General features: G+C 44.6%; 1 protein-coding gene across 1 annotated transcript in view; it reads left to right on the top strand.

The window, feature by feature from the left end:
- Positions 1–21,978, top strand: part of itpr3 (inositol 1,4,5-trisphosphate receptor, type 3) — a 184,131-nt gene that overhangs the window by 85,089 nt on the left and 77,064 nt on the right. Inside the window, exons 11-20 of the mRNA XM_055654564.1 lie at positions 327–478; positions 3,267–3,366; positions 4,831–4,991; positions 6,962–7,103; positions 9,295–9,453; positions 10,439–10,611; positions 12,630–12,749; positions 16,263–16,445; positions 17,384–17,635; positions 20,281–20,425. Of these exons, the coding sequence (XP_055510539.1) occupies positions 327–478; positions 3,267–3,366; positions 4,831–4,991; positions 6,962–7,103; positions 9,295–9,453; positions 10,439–10,611; positions 12,630–12,749; positions 16,263–16,445; positions 17,384–17,635; positions 20,281–20,425 (1,587 nt within the window). The remainder of the gene's footprint in view (positions 1–326; positions 479–3,266; positions 3,367–4,830; positions 4,992–6,961; positions 7,104–9,294; positions 9,454–10,438; positions 10,612–12,629; positions 12,750–16,262; positions 16,446–17,383; positions 17,636–20,280; positions 20,426–21,978) is intronic.

Below are 21,978 nucleotides of genomic sequence, written 5' to 3'. Positions count from 1 at the left end.
TATGTCTGTACAGACAACACCCGTAGCCAGGATCGAATCCGGGTCTCTGGTGCTGCAAGGCAGCAACTCTACCGCTGCGCCACTGTACTGTCCCCGAAAGTTTGTGAACCGATGGTCAGATTGAATCGTGTGTTAAATGAGCACTTTGCGAAGGATTTATTATTTTCTGCTCGTATGTCGACAACCATTGATCAAATACGATACAATTGGTCAAACTTGTCTGCTACAGTTTTTTACTGAACATTCACCAGGTTGTAAGCGTGGTGAGATTGCGATGTTCTGGCTGTGATGAATGATCTAATCTGGACTTGATCCTCTCTCGTTAGGTGGAACATAAAGTACCAAGTCGGATCAGCAAGAGAAGAGGAGGGGACAAGATCCGATACAGACTCGTGGCTGTACCACATGGAAATGATATCTCAAGTCTGTTCGAGCAAGACCCGACAACTCTACAAAAAACGGATTCATTTGTTCCCAGGTACTGTATGAAAGGTGGCGCAAAGACTGAGCTGGAGTAACTCAGCGGGTCAGGCAGCATCTCTGGAGAATGTGGTTAGGCTATGTTTCTGGGTTGGGTCCCTCCTTCATATGCATCACCTCCAGAGATGCTGCGTGACTCACTGAGTTGCTCCAGTGCAGCGTTTCTGCTTCACGGCACTGGAGGCCCGCGATCGAACCTGACCATGGGTGTTGTGTACATGGAGTTTGTACGTTCTTCCTGCGATCGCGTGGGTTTCCTCCAGGCGCTTTGGTTTCCTCCCATATTCCAAAGACATTCCAAAGACATGCATGTTTCTAGGTTAATTGGGATCTGTAAATTGTCCCGAGTGTGTAGGATAGAACTAGTGTGTGAGGTCGGCGCGGACCTGGTGGGCCAAAGGACCTATTTCCATGCTGTATCTCTAAACTAAACTAAATTAAATGCTAAAAGAAACAAAGAATGTAGATGCTGGTTTATAACAAAGATTGACACAAAGTGCTGGAATAACTCAGCCGGTCAGGCAGCATCTCTGGAGAAAACTGATGGGTGACGTTTCAGGTTGGGTCCCTTCTGCATTCTGACAGTCAGGGGGTGGGGGAGTGGGTGAAGAGCTGGGGGCAAGAAAAGATCAGGTCTGTGTCTCTTTTTGTAAACCAGCATCTGCAGTTCCCTGTAATTGTGTGAAAGATAACAGGTTGTACCAGTTTCGGAATATTCATTCTGATCCTCTACTCAACTGGTTACATGATTCATGACAATTTAAATTGTTCTTCGTGTCATATACAAAGTCTGATGCGTTAAAATCTATGTTTAATTACTACTTAAACTGATATGTATAATGTGTAATCTGAGTTAGTGCACTTGTAATTTATGTGGTTTGGCCTAGAATCAATTATACAGTTTCATGGAATAAAAACACTGTTAGATAGGTTGATTGAACATTGTTTGGTTTCCCAAAGTTGTGTCTGTGAACTTTCCGCGTCTGTGAAATGGTTTTGCATAAAAAAGGGGAATGCACTGTATCCAAAAGTATATGCCTGAGTAGTAGCCTTGGGATCCTTCTTCGGACTGATTCAACACTAAACTGTGGTTGTAGACATAAAGAACTGCAGATGCTGGTTTATAACAAAGATAGACGCAAAGTGCGGGAGTAACTCAACGGTTCAGGCAGGGTCACTGGAGTAGAAGGGTCAGGCAGCAACTTTGGAGAAAAAGGATGGGTGACGTTTTGGGTCGGGACCCTTCTTCAGACTGAAAGTATGAGGTGGGGGGGGAGGGGGTGGGGGTATAAAGACAAAATGTAAAGCCAGGGGGAGGGATATGTGTATCACTGTCTCACATGGAAGGGCTGGTGGGTCCCTGGATGACGTTGAATGTGGGCATGAAGGGAAAGTACCTGAGGGGAGGGAGGGACAGGTGGGGAGGGAGGAGCGGACAATTTTGTAGGAAGCATTTGGAGATACTAACATTATGCCGATTCTATACCTGAATCTAAAACGCAACAGGATTCATTCCTTTACCAAAATCTGTAACTCAAACACGAGACAGACTTCTCTCAGGTAACGCTCAGTGGTTTCTTTATTGTCACGTATACCAGGTACAGTGCTATCCCCATACATAAGCACAATCGCCCCAGTTAGTATAGTATGCACAGAACAGCCCACTGAGTCCACATGCAAAGAGGCGCCATTTTGGCACCATTTTACGGTCCCAACTGCAGCTGGACACGAAGGCCCGTTGCAGCCGTTGCCTCCATTTTGGTCGTCCCGTGAACCAATTGTCCCTCTCCACGCCTGGCCCTCTTTAGCCCTTGTAACAGGGCATGGTTAAATGAATCTGAATTGGCTCATTGGAATGTGCTGAACAGCAATGAGGAAGATTAGGGTGGCACAATGTGGCAGCGCTAGAGTTGCTGTCTTACAGTTCCAGACACCTCGGGTTCGATCCTGACTACGGGTGCTGTCTGTACGGAGTTTGTATGTTCTCCCAGTGACTGCATGGGTTTTCTCTGGGCCATCCAGCTTCCTCCCAAAGTAATGGGGATTTGTAGGTTAATTGGCTTCTGTAAATTGTCCCTTGTGTGTAGGATAGAATTAGTGTATGTGTGATCACTGGTCAGCACAGACTTGGTGGGCCGAAGGGCCATTTTCCATGCATTATCTCTGAATATAATTAAATTAAACTGAAAGTGATCTAATACAACAGTACAGCATGGGAAATTAGTGCTTAATGCCAAACAGTTTATCGTTCTTAGACACAAGGAACTGTAGATGCTGGAATCTTGTAGTGAGAAACACAGAGTGCTGGAGTAACTCACATGATCAGCCAGCATCTCTGGAGAACATGGATAGATGATGTTTCGGGTCAGGACCCTTCTTGAAACCTGACTCGAAACGTCACCTGTCCTTGCTTTCTCCAGAAATACTGCCTGACCTGTTGAGTTACCCCAGCAGTTTGTGTTTTACACTGTGAAATCGACAGAAGGATGGAGGGTTGGGTGTTCATGCGTGATATTTTCGTGATATTTATTTTAGTTGTTTATCTTTTAATATTTTACCTTGTATGTATCGTTAGCTTTTAGAAATGTTTGAATGGTGCACTGACTGGCTGACATTTTTAAATTTCGTTGTACATGGTTCATGTTACAATGACAATAAAGAAACTATTCTATTCTATTCTATTCTATTTTTGCTCTGTTTCTCTTTCTTTTTCAGCATGAATTCTTAACATCATCTCGGTATAAATGTGTTCCTTTTATCTCCTGCTATTTTCTTCAATATTTCAGGAATTCGTTTGTGAGATTGCGGCACCTGTGCACCAATACATGGATTCAAAGCACAAATATCCCCATTGATGCCGATGAAGAGAGACCAATAAGGCTCATGGTATTTATTCTATTCAGGTTTCTCCGTTTAATTTAATCTTTCACATTACTTTATAATAGTAAGACATTCATATTAAGTGCTATTTAAAGTCATCGAGTCTTACAGTGTTGAAACAGGCCCTACGGCCCAATTTGCCCACGATGACCAACATGTCCCATCTACACTACTCCCACCTGCCTGCGTTTGGACCCATCTCTCCATTTCACCCTTATCACATCTACCTGGTAGTGCTGCTGCTTCACAGAGCTAGAGACCCACAATCAATTCTGAGCTCGGGTGCTGTCTGTGTGGAGTTTGCATGTTCTCTCTGTGACTGTGTGGGTTTCCTCCAGGAGCTCCGTTTTCCTCCCATATCCCAAACACCAGCCAGTTTGTAGGTTAATTGACTTCTGTGAAATTGCCGCTAATGTGTGGGGTTTGGATGAGAAAGTTGGATAACATAGAACTAGTGTAAATAGAGGAATATGGATTATGTGCAGGCAGATAAAAGTTGATCTTGGCATCATGTTTGCCACACAGATTGTGGGCTGAAGGGCCTGTTCTTGTGATGTATTGTTCAATGTTCTATGCTTTAATTGAAATATAGAAAATGACAGCACAGGAAAAGCCACAATGTCTGTGCCAAACATAATGCCTCATCTGCCTACACACGATATCCATACTGTTCGACACAACCACCCCTAACAATGCCGTCCAGGCACCCACCAGGCACTCTCTATGTAAAAAAACTTGCCTGCCCAGCTCCTTTACATTTAGCCTCATTCACCTTAAAGTTATGCCCTCTAGTCTTTGACATTGATTTTGTGTGATTTGCTCTGTTAATAATCTTTTCGGGAGAATTTTATGATGGGATCAAAATTGCATACGAGAAGTTTACTGAAGGCCTGTAAATTGTTTACGTGAATGATCCCAGGAATGATTGGGTTAACATATGATGAGCGTTTGACGGCACTGGGCCTGTACTCGCTGGAGTTCAGAATGATGAGGGGCGACCTTATCGAAACTTACCGAGTAGTGAAAGGCCTGGAGAGAGTGGATGTGGAGAGGATGTTTCCACTAATGGGAGAGTCTAGAACCAGAGGCCGTAGCCTCAGAATAAAAGGACTGACCTTTAGAAAGGAAATGAGGAGGAAGTTCTTTAGTCAGAGGGTGTTAAATCTGTGGAATTTATCGCCACAGGTGGCTGTGCAGGCCGTCATTGGGTATTTTTAAGGCGGAGATTGACAGATTATTGAATAGTAAGGGTGTTGGGGATTATGGGGAGAAGGCAGGAGAATGGGGTTGAGAGGGAAAGATAGATCAGCCAGGATTGAAAGGTGGGGTCGTCTTAATGGGCAGAGTGGCCTAATTCTGCTCCTCCAATTTATGAACGACAGTACTGTCCATTGAATACAATTACACTTAGATTTGGTCCATTGCACAAGGTTTTCATGAAAATTCTAAACATGTTATCTTTATTTTTAGCTTGGAACATGCCCCAGCAAGGAAGATAAAGAAGCTTTTGCTATCGTCTCTGTCCCAGTTTCAGAAATTCGAGATTTGGATTTTGCAAACGATGCCAGCAAAATTCTGGGAACAATTGTTGAGAAACTGGAGCAAGGGTCCTTGAACCACAACGATCGGAGGTAATGTCCAAACTATTTTCCAAAGAATTATAATAATGTCTCACTTATTCTACGGTAGAATTGCAGCACAGGTGCAGTTTTACAATGTTTCGAGGACATGTTGTACAAGATGGTGGCAAGGCCACATTTCATCACCCTGTTATAGGAAAGATACATCAAGCTGGAAAGGGTGCAGAGAAGATTTATGAGGATGTTGTCCGGACTCGAGGGCCTGAGCTAGAAGGAGAGGTTGAGCAGGCTAGGACTTGATTCCTTCATGCAGGAGGAATGAAGGGTGATTTTATCGAGGTGTATAAGATCATGGGATGAATAGATCGGGTAAATGCACAATCTTTTACCCCGAGGAAATCAAGAACCAGAGGACACAGGTTTAAGGTGAGGGGGGAAAAGATTTAATAGGAATGTGAACGGCAACTTTTTTTAACACTGAGGGCGGTGCATGTATGGAACGAGCTGCCGCAGAAGGTAGTTGAGGCAGGTACCATCACATAGTTTAAAAAACATTTGGACAGGTACATGGATAGGATACACAACAAAGCTGGAGAAACTCAGCGGGTGCAGCAACATCTATGGAGCGAAGGAAATAGGCAACGTTTCGGGCCGAAACATCGGCCCGAAACGTTGCCTATTTCCTTCGCTCCATAGATGCTGCTGCACCCGCTGAGTTTCTCCAGCTTTTTTGTGTACCTTCGATTTTCCAGCATCTGCAGTTCCTTCTTAAACACATGGATAGGATACATTTGGAGGGGGAGTTACGATAGGGATGTTGAGGAGACTTTCGGATAGGCACATGGATATACAGGGAATAGAGGGATATGGATCACCTGGAGGCAGAGGAGGCTGTTTTAACTTGGCGTCGTGCTTGGCACAGACGTTGAGTGGGCTGAAGAGCTTGTCGCTGTGCTGGACTGTTCTGTGTTCTGTTCAAGTGAATGAGGCTGCACTAATGCAGTCCCACCTGAGAGGCAGCACAACAGCAGAGAAATGTGTTCCGTTAATATTTTACTCATTAAAAACTTGAGGATTTGTAGATTAGTTCTTTTATCCACTCCGAAACAGTGGGCCAAGTGCGTTGAGATAAAATGAATGTTCAAAATAGATAAATTTATTCCCATTTTGCCAGACAAAGCTGAAAGCTTGCCCTGAAGTGGGCATTACATGCTTGCCTATTATTTAGTTTCTAACAGCAAATGGTTGCAGTAAACTTGTTAGGAGAGGGAGGGGGTGAAGTTGTATAAATAGAATATAGAAAAATGTAGCACAGGAACAGGCCCTTCGGCCCACAATGTTTGTGCTGACCGTGAGGCTGAGACAAATGAATCTCACCTTCCTGCAAGTGATACATATATCTCCATCCCCTGCATAAACACATCTTGTGCCTCCACTACCACCCCATAAAAAAAAAATTGCCCCTCCCATCTTCTTTAAACTTTGCTTTCTTCAGGCTGATTGTGGGGGGGGGGGGGGGGGGGGGGGGGGGGGGGGGGGGGGAGCAAGCTGGAAGAGAAGAAGGGCAGGACAAAGCTTGGAAAATGATAGGTGGATACATGTGAAGGGGTGAGGGAGGGGCTGGAGTTGATAGGCAGGGGTTGGATAAAGGCCAGGCATGACAAGACAAGGTGTGAGAGAAAAGAACCGAAGAGTTGCGAATTGTGAAGCTGGAGGAAGGAATATGGGTGGAAGAGGAGGGAGAAGGGAAAAATAGTTGTGTGAGTGAAGGTAGGGCACAAGGGAGATTGGGGAGGGGTAAAGAAAGAATGGGACATGATGAGAGACCTGAAATGGTGGAATCTTGAGTAAAACACAGTGCTGGCGTAACTCAGTGGGTCAGGCAGCAGGACAGGAGAACAAGGACAGGCGACGTTTTGTGTCGGGACCCTTCTTCAGACCTCTGGTTTTCTTGTTAGCTTTTCAGCTTTCTTCTTTTTGACGACGAACAATGATTTTGCATTCTAACTTGTCCTTTGCAGGTTTGCAATTAAATTATTGGAAGATCTTGTATTCTTTGTTGTGGACGTTCCCAACAATGGTCAGAATGTTGTGGACGTCGTTATGACAAAACTCAACAGAGAACGGCAAAAACTGATGCGAGAACAAAACATACTGGAACAGGTACCCAGTGGATCTGAATTGTAACATTGCTGTGAATAAAGTTAGACAAAATAACGCTTACAATAAGGGTTACTGTAATGGCGGTCGTAACACACAAAGTAAAATCAATTGATAGGCAGGGCTGGATAAAGGCCAGGCATGACAAGACAAGGTGTGAGAGAACTTGACTTACTGTTAGTCAGTATTAGACTTTATTTAAGATTAAGGGCGGCAAAGTGGCACAGCGGTAGAGTCGCTGCTTTAGAGCGCCAAAGGGAAGGGTTTGATCCTGACCACAGGTGCTGTCTTTACGGAGTATGCTCGTTCTTCCAGTGGCTGCGTGGGTTTCCACTTTCCTCCCACATTCCAAAGAGGTGCGGGTTTGGAGGTTTCTGTAAATTGCCCCAAGTGTGTAGAATAGAACAAGTGTACGTGCGGGGTGATTGTTGGTTGGCATGGACTCGATGGGCCGAAGGGTCTGTTTCCACGCTGTATCTCAACATTAAACTAAACAAAAAAAAATTGTCGACAGTCCTTCAAGCAAGCTTCCAAATTTGCAGCTGAGAAATTCTCTTATTTTTTCTGATTTCTTTAATTAATATAATTGTTGCCACAGATAATTGAGATTCGTCTATGTCTGTAAATAAGCAACAGATTCTCCACTGTTTACTGATAGGCATTATATTTCCACAATCTTTCCATTTCCTATTGAAATCAATTCAATTCTGTCCATTCGGAGTTTGTACATTCTCCCTGTGACCATGTGGGTTTTCTCTGGGTGCTCCAGTTTCCTCCCACACTCCAAAGATGTACTGTTTGTAGGTTAATTGACTTTGGTTAGTTGTAAAATTGTGTAGGTTTGTGTATGGGTTGATTGCTGGCCAGCACGGACTCAGTGGGCCGAATGGCCTGTCTCTGCACTGTATCTCTAAAGTATCTCTAAAGTCCAAAATCTATTAAACACTACAAACACCAACTAAACTACGAACCACTTTGTTTCAACCAGGGAATTTATCTTTTTGCACTAATGCTGACTTTAAAAAAAATGTATTGAACTATTTGTTATTACATTATGTGAGTACTGTGTGCACTGACCTGTAATGCTGCCGCAAATAAGAATTTCATTGTTCCATTTTTGACACATATGACAATTAAACACTCTTGACTATATACTATAATTATCTACGATCATTTTCTCTCTGCAGAATCATCTTCAAACTTCATACAAACCAGCCAGGCCTGACCATTTTCCAATTAACCTTTTACACCCATGGCTCTCCATATTAGTATGATTAAGTTGCCACATTTTCTGTTCTGACCTGACCCCCAATTACTAGTGTTGGAAAGGCACAGATGTGCCTTTGGTTAATCCAGAGAGCTCGACTACAAATATGTAACGTGCCAGGAAGAATCAATCCTTAAACCAAATAAATCGGGCAGCACAGTGGCACAGCTGAGGAGTTGCTGCCTTACAGCGCAAGAGATTGGCTATGATTGCTGTCTGTACGGAGTTTGCACGTTCTCCCCTGTGACTGTGTGGGTTTTCTCCTGGTGCTTCAGTTTCCTCCCTCATTCCGAAGACGTGGAGGTTTGTAGGCTAATTGGCTTCTGCTAATTGTAAATCATCCCTAGTGTGTGTGGTTTAGTGCTAGTGTACGGGGTGATCGCTAATCAAAGATTCATGCAGCATGGAAATACGTCAAACTTGCCCAAGCCAACCAACATACCCCATCTACCATGGTCCCACCAACCTGCGTTTGGCCCATATCCCGCTAAATCTATCCTATCCATGTATCTGTTCAAATGATGTTTAAATGTTGTGATAGTACCTGCCTTAAGTACCTCCGCTGGCAGCTTGTTCCATATACCCACCATCCTTTGTGTAAAGGAGTTGCACCTCAGGTTCCTATTACATTTTTCTCCCCTCACCTTAAACCTATGCCCTCTGGTTCTTGATTTTCTGACTGGATAAAAGACTGTGCATTTACCCAATCTATAAGATCACCCCTCATCCTCCTGCGCTCCAAGGAATAAAGTCCTAGCCTGCCCAACCTCTCCCTTTGGCTCAGGCCCTCGAGTCCTGGCAATATCCTCATACACCTTCTTTGTGACCTTTCCAGTTTACTCTTCACTTTAAACGTATGCCATCTCGTCTTAGACACCTCTGCCACGGGGAAAGGTTAATCACCTGCTTGTTGCTTGCATTGCACAGATATTTGGAATCCTAAAGGTTCCGTTTGCAGATAAAGGGGACGGGCCTTTGTTAAAGTTGGAGGAGCTGACGGATCAGAAGAACGCACCGTATCTGTACATGTTCCGCCTCTGCTACCGAGTGCTGCGGCACTCTCAGGATGACTACAGGAAAAACCAGGTATGGTGTAAGAGTCACAACCCTTGGTTCAGGCCCAATTCCTAACCGTGACCTGGAGCGGGAATTAATTTCCTCAAAGCAAAAGTACGAAGTGAGATGTTGGTCCAGGTTGCTGTGAAGGATTATTGTGTTCATTAGAAGGAGAGGTGGAACCAAGAACCAACGTGAACTGGTTTGTGACGGGACCCAGGACATCATTGGCTCTCGGCTCCACCGCCATCAACATGTGGACTTGTGGTTTGATCGAGGAGACTTTGGCAAGGCCGCAGAGTAGGTTTATCAGAATGATGCATGGATTAGTAGTGGCACAGTGGTGCAGCAGAAGAGTTGCTGCCTTACAGTACCAGAGACCCGGGTTTGATCCTGTCTACGGATGCTGTCTGTACGGAGTTTATACAATCTGTCCGTGTCCACATGGGTTTTCCCCAGGTGCTCCAGTCTCTCCCCACATCTCAAAGACATGCGGCTTTCTAGGTTAATTGGCCTGTAAAATTGTCCTTCGTTTTTGTCAGGAATGTTTGCGAAAATGGGATACCATGCGATTGGTGTAATCCATGGTAAGTGTGGAGTCAGTTGGCCGAAAGGCCTATTTTCATGCTGCATCTTTCAAAAAGTGAAAGAATATTTTCATTTGCCTGTAACTAGTTGCCTTTAGGACACAAAGTGCTGGAGTAACTCAGTGCGTCAGGCAGCATTCCTGGAGGACATGGTAGACGTTTTGGGTCTAGACCTCATCTGAAGAATGGTCCCGATCCGAAACATCGCCTATCCATGTTCTGCAGAGATGCTGCCTGACACGCTGAGTTACTCCTGCATTTTGTGTCTTTTTATGTAAACCAGCATCTGCAGTTCCTTGCATCCATGAATTCCATGAATCGATGCTTTTGCCTGTTCTGGATTGCCATTCTGCTAAGGGAGAGAATGAGAGGTGGTAAATGTGGAGGTAAGATTTTGGTATGATATTTTCCCAATGTTACTATTGCAGGAACACATAGCCAAGCAGTTTGGGGTGATGCAGTCCCAGATTGGTTATGACATTTTGGCTGAAGACACGATTACAGCTCTGCTTCACAACAACAGAAAATTATTGGAACAACACATCACGAAGACAGAGATTGAAACCTTCGTCACACTAGTGAGGAAGAACAGAGAAGCTCGGTAAGACCCTTTTCCTGTGTCCATCCATTAAAGCTACAGGGATGGTGCAGCGGGTAAATCCAGTCAAGAAGATACCCAATCATTAAATTAGACCCAGCCTATTCAACGCAGTAGGTCAGGCAACATCTCTGGAGGACATGGATAGGTGGCGTTTCTGGTTGGGATCTTTCTTCAGTCTGATCATTTACAACCTTTTGTTCATTTTAGTTACACATTCCCTGACAACTTTACAGAAACCTCAATGAACCTGCATGAATTCCAGGACACATTAGACTTCAGGCTTTGAGTTGAATCGTGTGTAGGCAGATACCTTGGGATTAATTTTGCAATTGCCTTTTGGGGTGGATATAAAATATCCCTTGACATTAAAATTAATGCCATAAAAAAAAAAGTTTAAATGGCCTGGTGGGCATTTTATTCCAGTTTATGCGATGTTAAGGACGCAGATTGGTTGCCACATATAAGATTTATTACACTCCCCCGTAATTAAATGGATTTATATTTTGCTTGGGTAGCTTCTATCCCAGCAGTATGAACACTGACTTCTGTAATTGTAAGTAACTTTTACAAACACTCCCCTCTCCTCCCCCTCTGCCCCCTTCCTCCACCCTAGTCATTTAACCAGTTCCATTGTTCACCATGTTGTATCCCTCTTGAGACCACACCTTCCCTAACTAACAATGGGTTCACCAGGGCACCTCCCTGCCTGAGGTCATTAGGTGCCGGGCCTGGTAAGTCCTTGTTTTTTCTTGCCTGCAGTTCATCAACCTCCAACCCTCCTCCCGATCCCCTACTATCAGTTTTCCCGATAGGAAACGTCACCCGTCCTTTTTCTCCGGAGAAGCTGCCTGACCCGCTGAATTTCTCCAGCGCCTTGCGTCTATCTTTGGTATAAACCAGCATCCATAGTTCTTTGTTTCTATAATTAAATGAACCTGTTGCTTTATTATATGGGCTGAATATTTAACTTGAAGTCCAGGTATGTGAATTAACCAACAGATATGCAAACCACCTTCATTTCTATTTATTTCTCTGGGTTTCTATGACAAGAGCCTTATCATAATTTTCAGTTTCTGGAATCTAACATGAACAATCGATATGATGTTCTCCAGGGAAGATAATTTGACATCCGTGACTCATTTGATGGTCCAATCCTGACCTTGGGTGCTGTCTGTGTGGAGTTTGCACATTCTCCTGAGTGGATTTACTCCAGGTGCACTGGCTGCCTCCCACATCCTAAAGACGCGGGGGTATTTGGGTTAATTGGCCCTATGTAAATTGCCCCAAGTGTGTAGAGTGGATGAGAAAGTGGGATAATATGGAACTAATGTAAACGAGTGATCGATGTTCGGTGTGGATTCTGAATGCTGAAAATCCATTTTCCATCTCCAAACTCAACTTAGAAAGTTCTCAAAGTATGCTTATAGTCCCCCATATTGGTATGGAAGAGCAGGGACATGGTGGCCAGACCAGGGTAGGTTGTAGATGTAATTTTCTAAGGGATATTGGTGAATGAGTTGCATTATGTGATACTGGAATAAACTTCATGGTTACATTAATCTACATTTGCGTACTAATGACTCCTTTTTAAAATAAAGGATTTGTGAGTTAAAGTAAGAAGGAGGTACAGTGGCACAGCTGTGGAGTTGCTGCTTCATAGATCCAGAGACCCGGGTTCAATCCTGACTATGGGTGTTGTCTGTACGGAGTTTGTACATTCCCCCTGTGACCGTGTGGGTTTTCTCCGGGTGTTCTAGTTTCCTCCCACACCCCAAAGAGATACAGGTTTGTAGGTTAATTGGCTTCAGTAAAATTGTAATTTGTCCCTAGTGTGCAGGATAGTGGTAGTGTCCGGGGTGATCATTGGTCAGCGCGGACTCGGTGGGCCGAACGGCCTTTTTCCGCGCTGTATTTCTACTCCCAAGTCTAACGTCTAAGAAGGGCAAGAAAGTTAAGGAGCAAGTGAAATGGATCTTTTTTAAACCAAGTGGTTTTCTCTATTTGTCCTTTTCCAACAGATTTTTAGATTATTTGTCCGATCTCTGCGTGTCAAATCATGTGGCCATTCCAGTGACCCAGGAACTAATCTGCAAATGTGTACTGGATCCGAAGAATGAAGACATTCTGATCAAAACTGCGTGAGTTACAGCTTCTTGCCTCACACCTCAAAATAATGGTTTATGGTGAATGTGTGATGTTAATTATTCATCACCTTTATATGGTGATTTTACATAATTTGCAGCTGACACGGAACTGTTTTGTGTTGCTTTAAGTTCTATCTTCAAGATAAAGAACGGAGACAGTACTTTGTGTCGTAGTTCTCTTTTACTAGTACAATGTTGTACAGGCTTCTCATTCTGCAACTGTTTGCACTATCAGAGATCACATGATGTTTCTACGTCATGCCATTAATTTGCATGTTACAACTCAGTTTCAATTGTAACAATATAACAGACACCAAAGCTTTATGCCTTTATCGTGCATTAAACTTTATTCAAGTTATTCCCTTTAACATGTATCTGTGCACTGTGGATGGCTCGACTGCAATCATGTGTTGTCTTTCCGCTGACTGATTAGCATGCAACAAAAGCTTTTCACTGTACCTCGGTGCACGTGATAATAAACTAAACTAAACTCAAACTCGCTTGATGATGTTGTGAATGGTGGAGAAGGTTGGCTGAATTTGCAACAGGATCTGGATCAACTGGCAAAGTGGGCAAAGGAATGGCAGATGCAGTTTAACTTGGATAAGGGCAAGGCATTGCATTTAATGAAGTTAAACCAGGTCAGGATTTGCACAGTAAATGTCAAGGCCATAGATTTATTGATTCATTGTGCTGAATACAGGACAGAAACAGACACCTTGACTCAATTTGTCCATGCTGACTGAGTTGGGGGCAGCACAATGGCGCTGCGGTAGAGTTGCTGCCTTACAGCGCCAGAGACACAGGTTCGATCCTGACTACAGGTGCTGTCTTGTTTGGATAAATTAGTATCATTTGATAGGCTTTTGGACAGGTGCATAGATATGCAGGGGGATGGAGTTTGTACGTTCTCTCTGTGACCACGTGGGTTTTCTCCAGGTGCTCCGGTTTCCTCTCACATTCCAAAGATGTGCAGGTTTGTAGGTTAATTGGCTTCTGTAAATTGTAAATTATCTTGAGTGTGTAGGATAGTGCTAGTGTATAGGTTGATCGCTGGTCAGTGTGGATTCAGTGGGCCGAAGGGCCTGTTTCCACACTGTATCTCTAATGGTTACCTGGTGACTGAGTTGGTACGTGAACAGACCAGATAGACACAAAGTGCTGGAGTAAGTGAGGAGGTCGGGCAGCATTTCTAGAGAAAAAGAATAGGTGATGTTTTGGTTTGGGACCCTTCTTACAAGTTAATACATAAAAGGACATACAATGCTGGAGGGAGTCAGCAGGTCAGGCAGTATCTATGGAGGTAAAGAACAGGTGATGTTTTGGTTCAGGACCCTTTTTCAGACAGAAGGAGATTGTTTGGGATATTCATTGATGGATACAGATTCTAGTTTTAAGCTTTTTTATCAACAAATGCAACACAAGTAGAGATGGAATTATGTTCATATGATTCACAAGTTGCACACAACTCGTGTTTGGAGCAGAAATCATGATCCATGGATAATATGCATGAAATCAACACCCCTTCAATTCTTAAGTATTTGTTATGACTGAGTTTTCTTGGCATTTGCAGCAAGATTTTGGCACTGCAGTTACCCTGTCCTACCTTCATTGGCAACGTCCGTAGTTATTTGAGACAATGATGTGGAGATGTGTTCTTTAATCCAGTGCTATATATTATTTCACGAGTGGTTCTATACAGAACGTCAATTTTGGCTAATGAAAAGAATACTGGCCAATACCAATAGCCTGCTCAGAGTTTGGAAATGCCGTTCGAAGTAACAAGAAGTGAAGTGAGGCTTTATTTGGAAACCAGCAATAGAAGTTTGCTGCTTTGCTTCTCAAGCACGTTCCACACTTCAGTTTGATTGTGACTGATCAATAAGCCAATTAGGCTTGTTGTTCATGGTTTGGTAACTCATAACAGCATTGGAAAATGTCCCATTACAGTGTGCTATTTTACCCCCCCCACCCTGGTTTGAGCCCAAATCTACATTAATATAGAAAGGCTTTTCAAAATATCCCATATAGAACTTCATATTGCTGGTACATGTCACTCAGTGGACAATACAGCTGGGTCCCACACTTTGATTAAAACATTCTTCAACACAGCAATAAGTTTAGTTCAGAGATACAGTGTGGAAATAGGCCCCTCGGCCCATCGAGTCCATGCCGACCAGTGATCACCCCGTACACACTAGGAACAATTTACAATTCTTAACAAAGTCAATTTACCTACTTTGGGATGTGGGAGGAAAGCGGAGCACCCGGAGAAAACCCACGCAGTTACAGGGAGAACATACAAACTCCGTACAGACAAAACCCGTAGTCAGGATCGAACCTGGATCTCTGGCGCTGTAAGGCTGCAACTCTACCACTGTGCCGTCTTTGCCAATAAGTTGAAGCAACACTTAGAAACAGCACAAAAACCCATGCAACAGTACAGCACAGCAACAGGCCACTGGTCCACAATGTCCGTGCCAAACATAATGTCAAGTTACACTCCATCCCCCTGCATACCTATGCACCTGTCCAAAAGCCTATCAAATGATACTAATTTATCTGTCTCCACTACCACCCCTGGAAGTGTGTGCCAGGCACGTGCCACTCTCTGTGTAACATGAGCTGCACTGCACATCTCTCTGAACTTTATCCCTCTCATCTCAAAGCTATGCCCTCTAATCTTTGACATTTCTGCCCTCAGAAAAAGGTTTTATCTGTCTTCCCTATCTATGCCTTTTCTAATTTTAATATTCTTCTATTAGCCCTCCACTCCAATTTCTGCGTTCCACAGAAAACAATCCAATCCCACCTCTCCTTGTAGCTAATGCTTTCTAATCTAGGTAGCATTCTACTAAACCACTACTGCACCCTCTCCAAAGCCTCCACATCCTTCCTGTAAAAGGGGCGACCTGAACTGCACACACTACTCCAAAATAAGCTTAGCCAGTGGGCAATAATTTTCTAATACTTCACATCCTTTCATGAGCTACAGAATGTATTGTATCTCACCTAAAATGAACCAGTTGTGATGTTGTCCATGTGGGTAAACTCTTATTTCTATGCAAGATGGAACTAGCTTAATTAGGGCACCTTGGTCGGCATGGATAAATTGGGCTGAAGGGCCTGTTTCTGTGCTGCATAACTAAATGACCCTAAAACATTAAACACTCAACCATCATCTCAAATGGACAGAAGATATTTCAAGTCACTGTTTAGTATGCAAACCCTTGCCAATACTCGTTCCTCAAAGAACACTCATTAATCTGCTGATTTGAAATTTCAATCTTGTTTTTCTTTACACAGATGCTGCCTGACCTGCTGAGTGTTTCCTATATATTTTTTTAACTTTTAGCATTGTGATTTAGATCTGCCCATGAACTGTTGTGTAACCTGGTTCTCTTGCTTCCACCCCAAGAGGAAGGATTCTCACTGACTTGTTTTATTTTTAATAGAATCCTGAAAGAAGCAGAGAAGTTGAATTCTCATTTCCTTCTTTATTTTCAGCTTGAGGCCAGTGAAGGAGATGTCCCAGTCTCCGGAGTACATGAGTCTGGAGTACTTTGAAGATGAAGTTTGGCTGATCTGGACAGACAAGATGAATGAAGTTCAGGAGAAGGGCATCCGGCAGCTTGCCCAGGAAGCAAGAGCGGGTAACGTCCATGATCAAAATATCCTGACCTATTACAGGTAATTCGCAATATAAGGGAAGTTAACAACTGGCATTAATCAATGCTTTGTGATTATGTTCTGTAAGAGTGCTTCTTAATGAGAAGCAGTTGAGTAATTAATACTGGATGCACAAACCATTTATTTTTTTCCGCTCCCCTCTACATTTCCTTCCGCCTATATTCCTAATGGCATGAGAATTGAATTCTCCAATTTTAGGTAACTAACCTAAATACAACCCCAAACCCACCCCTTCTTTCCCACTCCCCTCCTCTCTTCCCTGTGCCCCCACCTGGATTTGGGTCTGTACCCATTTCTTGCTCCCCTCCTTCCCCTCCCCATCCATCCATATTCCTGTTTCTGGCTTCACATTTCACACCTCTTCTATCTTTATCTCCTTAAAGGGCGTGTCCCATTTATGCAATTTTTTTTTCGTCGACTTGCCGGTACCCGTCATAGTTGCAGCAGGCCACCATGCTGAATATTGAAAATCCAGTGGCGACCAGAAAAAGGTATGACTCTTTGGGCGACTACTCACGACCACACAGGCGTCTCCCCGCGACAAAGAGTTGTACCTTGTTCTGGTCGCCGCTGGATTTTCAATATTTTTGGAATGTTTCAGTGACCTGCTGCGACCATGACGGGTGCCGGCAAGTCACCGAAAACAAATTGCGTAAGTGGGACAGGCCCTTTACCCACACTTTTTGTCTTTTTCATTTCTGACCTTTGTCGAGCCATCGGCATTGTATTACACTGAACAAAACAGTGTGGAAAAGGCTATTCCTGAGTGGATAGGGATGGGTGGGTTGGCTGGCTGGGAGTCAGCATGGATTTGAGGGGCCAACTGGCCTGCTGTCCTGCAACAACACATACCTTGCAGTTGAAGAGGTTGATACTGAATGATGATAGAGCAGGTTCCTAATGCAAGTCTTTAACCCGTCCCAACCGTTCTGTTTCAGGTACCAGCTGAAGCTTTTTGCAATGATTTGTCTGGATCGGCAGTATTTGGCAATCGGTGAGATTTCCAAACAGCTGAGCGTGGATCTGATATTTCTGTGCATGGCAGATGAGACTCTGCCCTTCGATATCCGCGCTTCCTTCTGCAATCTGATGTTACACGTGCATGTCATCAGGGACCCCCAGGAACTGGTGACGTCAGTAAAATTTGCTCGTCTGTGGACCGAAATACCAACATCAATCACCATCAAAGAGTAAGACTATTGTTCCTCATCTCAGCAGATTTTTTTTTTTTTTGGAAGTACAGGTCCACCACCTATTTCCCGGCACCCTTGGTGCCAGAGCCTTTCCGGATTATCCGTTTTGCCGGACCAACAGAGGTCACGGCCTTGGGGAGGGGCGGAGATACTGGCCCGGAATGTCGCCCGTGGAAGTCGGCTAGGGAAGGGTTAAGCTGCCTCCGGCTGGGGCAAGCGGCAAATTTGACCGGCCGATCGGCACGGAAGTCCCGATGAGGTTGAGATCGGCTGTCTCATCTGGCACCACCTCATTTTAGGGGGGATTTCTGGGGGGGGGGGGGGGGGATTTTGTCTGGATAAAAGGAGGGGGGGGGGGGGGGGGGGGGGCTGGACCACCAGTTGACAGACAATCAGTGGTGGACCTGGACATAAATTTTAGAGCAACCAGGAATATGCCTCGTGTATGCTTCCCAGCAGCCGATTATAACAGCCATCTAAATAGATTCTCATGGGCTGCGAAATGGAGGCATAAGGAATTGCAGATGGTGGAGCAAAGATGCAAAGTGCTGGCAGAACTCAGCAGGTCAGGCAGCATCTGTGGAGGAAATGCATGGGTGACATAGGACCTATAGTACAGTACAGGAACAGGCCCTTTGGCCCACAATGTCTGGGCTGAATACGATGCCTACTTTAATTCCTTCTTCCTGAATTTGATCCTTATCCCTTTTTAAAAATATTTAATGTATTTTTTGTTGTTTATTATGGTGTTTACAGAATACTACATTTAGAGGTGTGTTGTGCTGTTAAATGTAAGAATTTAACTGTCCCGTTTCAGGGCATATGACAACAAAACATTCTTGAATCTTGATGCAGACCTGTGCACCCACTGACTCCACACTGTCCATCGATCACCTGTAGGCTACTGGGGGACAGTTCATCTATTGCGTCCGCTGCTCTAGATGTCAGCAGATCTATATCGGTGAGACCAAGCGGAGGTTGGGCGATCGTTTCGCCGAACACCTCCGCTCGGTCCGCAATAACCAAGCTGACCTCCCGGTGGCTCAGCACTTCAACTCCCCCTCCCACTCCGCCTCCGACCTCTCTGTCCTGGGTCTCCTCCATGGCCACAGCGAGCAGCACCGGAAATTGGAGGAACAGCACCTCATATTCCGTTTGGGGAGTCTGCACCCCGGGGGCATGAACATCGAATTCTCCCAATTTTGTTAGTCCTTGCTGTCTCCTCCCCTTCCTCAGCCCCCCTGCTGTCTCCTCCCATCCCCCAGCCTTCCGGCTACTCCTCCTTTTCCCTTTCTTGTCCCCACCCACCCCCGCCCCCGATCAGTCTGAAGAAGGGTTTCGGCCCGAAACGTTGCCTATTTCCTTCGCTCCATAGATGCTGCTGCACCCGCTGAGTTTCTCCAGCTTTTTTGTGTAACCTGTAGGCTACTTCTGTGTTAATCCCGGTTTAGCATACCCAAACATTAAACACAGTTTTTACCAAAGCCAATTAACCTACAAACCTGCACGTCATTGGAGTTTGGGAGGAAACCGAAGCACCCGGAGAAACCCACGCAGTCTCAGGGAGAATGTACCAAACTCCGTACAGACAGCACCCATTGTCAGGATCGAACCCTGGTCTCTGGCTCTGTGAGGCAGCAGCCCCCTACCTCTGGGCCACCCCCTACCTCTGGGCCACTGTCCCCCCCCCCCCCCCCCCCCCCCCCCCCCCCAATGATCCCCTGAGCTAAAAGGGTATATGCTTCCAATTATTTTCACTTCAATTCAGTGATACCTTTATTGATCAACCAAAATGCAAGGCCAAGATATCATTTCAACAGGGCAAATAGTGGAGCACACTGTATCTAATACATTAGGAAGAGGTATATTTAGCCCATGAAGTTGCTTGAGTTGCCAACTTGTGGTTGACTCAATAACGGCAGGGTGCATTAATAAATCTTTCCTTTCCCATGAAATTTCAGAGAGTTATCTCCTTTCTTTTAAGATGCCTTTCCTGTCAGATGTCAACATAACCATTCCAAGTGGGGTGGCACAGCTGGTAAAGATGCTACCTCACAGTGCCAGAGAACATGTTCAAACCTTGGCCGCTGTCTCTGTGGAGTTTGCACATTCTCTTTGTGACTGCGGGGTTCCTCTGGGTGCTCCGATTTCCTCCCATATCCCAAAGGCGTACGGATTTGTAGGTTAATTGGTCTCTGTAAATTGCCCCTAGTGTGTCGGGAGTGGATGAGAGAGTGGGATAACATATAACTTGTGTGAACGGGAGATCGATGGTCAGCATGGATTCGGTGAATGAATGATATTTACTGTCACATGGACCTAGGTACAGTGAAGTGCTTTGTTTTGCATACAACCTAGGCATTACACAAGTGTCACCACGCTTTGGCACCGACTAAGTTACAAAAATACCGAACAGTCCTAACTGTAGTAGCAGGCCCCCCACCGACGAGCCCCCCCTTTCGTTCCATTCGGTGGGCCGAAGGGCCTTTTTCCAGGCTGTATCTTTCAATCAATCAATCAATCCCAGCCTGATTAAACTCCGACAAAACACACTGCAGAAAACAAATCTGACCAGGTCAATAAATAAGAATTGGTGCTGGTGAGAGTTGATAAGTTGATAAATAATTAATTTTCCTCTGCAGTTATGACTCAAATCTGAATGACTCGAGGGCGGACATGAAGAACAAATTCGCGGCAACGATGGAGTTTATGGAAGACTACCTCAATACTGTGGTGAACGATGCACTTCCATTTTCTGATGAAGAGAAAAATAAGCTCACATATGAGGTAATGATTATTTTTTATCTTCTCTTCCTTGTGATTAGTTATGACTCCCACTCAGTGTGAATAATCCTGGCGGCGTATTGATGTTGTACTCGCTGGAGTCTAGATGGATGAGAGGGAACCTCATTGAAACCTACCGAATAGTGCAATAGTGGATCGAGTAAATGTGGAGAGGATGTTTCCACTAATGGGAGATTCGAGGACCAGAGGCCATTGCCTTAGAGTAAAAGGACCTACAGTTAGAAAGATGAGGAGATGTTTCTTTAGTCAGAGGGTGGTGAATCCGTGGAATTCATTGCCACAGATGGCTGTGGAGGCTGTTATTGGGTATTTTCAAGGTGACGATTGACAGATTTTTTATTAGTATGGGTTTCGGGGGTTATGGAGAGAAGGATGGATCAGCCGTGATTGAACGGCAGAGTAGACTTGATGAGCCAAACGGCCTAATTCTGCGCCTAGAACATGAACGTTCTACCTTTAGCCCCACTTTACACTGAAGGCTGTTATCTTTCATTGATTTTTCCATCGCAGAGGCTTCCTATCTCAGCGACAGTGTCTAAAATCAATATCCTTTAAGCTGTTTCTCAACTCTTCAATTACTAGTTACATAGAACAAATATCCTTTGCTAAGAATGCCAGGACAAAGCCAGTTATTGTGCTGTGCATGGCTTCCTCAGTCTGCTCTGGAACTTACATTTTGTTCTAAATCATATTGAACAAAGAAGAGCGCATCATAGTACAGCAACAGACCCTAAAGGGCCTGTCCCACTTACGCAACATATCGCGGGGTGACGGCTGTATGGTCGTGAGTAGTCGCCCAAAGAGTCGTACCTTTTTCTGGTCGCCATGTTGAAAATGTTGCGTCTGTGTCGGGTGCTGGCAAGTCGCCGAAAAAAATTGCGTAAGTGGGACAGGCCATTTAGACCCACAATATCTGTGCTGAACATGATGTCAGAATAAAAATGTATTAAAAATGAACTGCAGATGCTGGTTTATACCAAAGATGCACACAAAATGTAGCGTAACTCAGCGGGTCCGGCAGCATCTCTGCCGAACATGGAAAGGTGACGTTTCGGGTCGGGACCCTTCATCAGTCCTGACGGAAAGGTCACCTGTCCATGTTCTCCAGAGATGCTGTCTGACCCCCTGAGTTATTCCAGCACTTTTTGACTATCTATGATGCCCAGGATAAGATCATCTCAGCTGCCTGCATGTGATCCATTTCCCTCCATTCCCTGCTTATCTATGTGGCGATGTACAAAACTCTTAAATGCCACTGCTGTATCTGTCTCCACCACCACCCCTGGCAGTGTGTTTGAGGCACCCACCATGCTCTGTATAAAAAAAAACTTGCCCCATATATCTCTTTCTTTAAAAAAAAAAAGACACAATGTGCTGGCGTAACTCAGCGGTCCCGGCAGCAGCTCTAGAGAACATGGATATGTGACGTTCCGGGTCAGGACCCTTCTTCACGCTGATTCTGGTGGGGAGGAGGGAGGGAAAGCGGGAAGAGAGGAGGGTCAGGAGAAGGTTCTTGTCCTGTAATGTTACTCATT

Source organism: Leucoraja erinacea, chromosome 24, assembly GCF_028641065.1.
Source record: "Leucoraja erinacea ecotype New England chromosome 24, Leri_hhj_1, whole genome shotgun sequence".
Taxonomy (NCBI): Eukaryota; Metazoa; Chordata; class Chondrichthyes; order Rajiformes; family Rajidae; genus Leucoraja; species Leucoraja erinaceus.
Note: the sequence above shows the minus strand (reverse complement) of the source record. Positions and strands in the feature narration are given on the sequence as shown.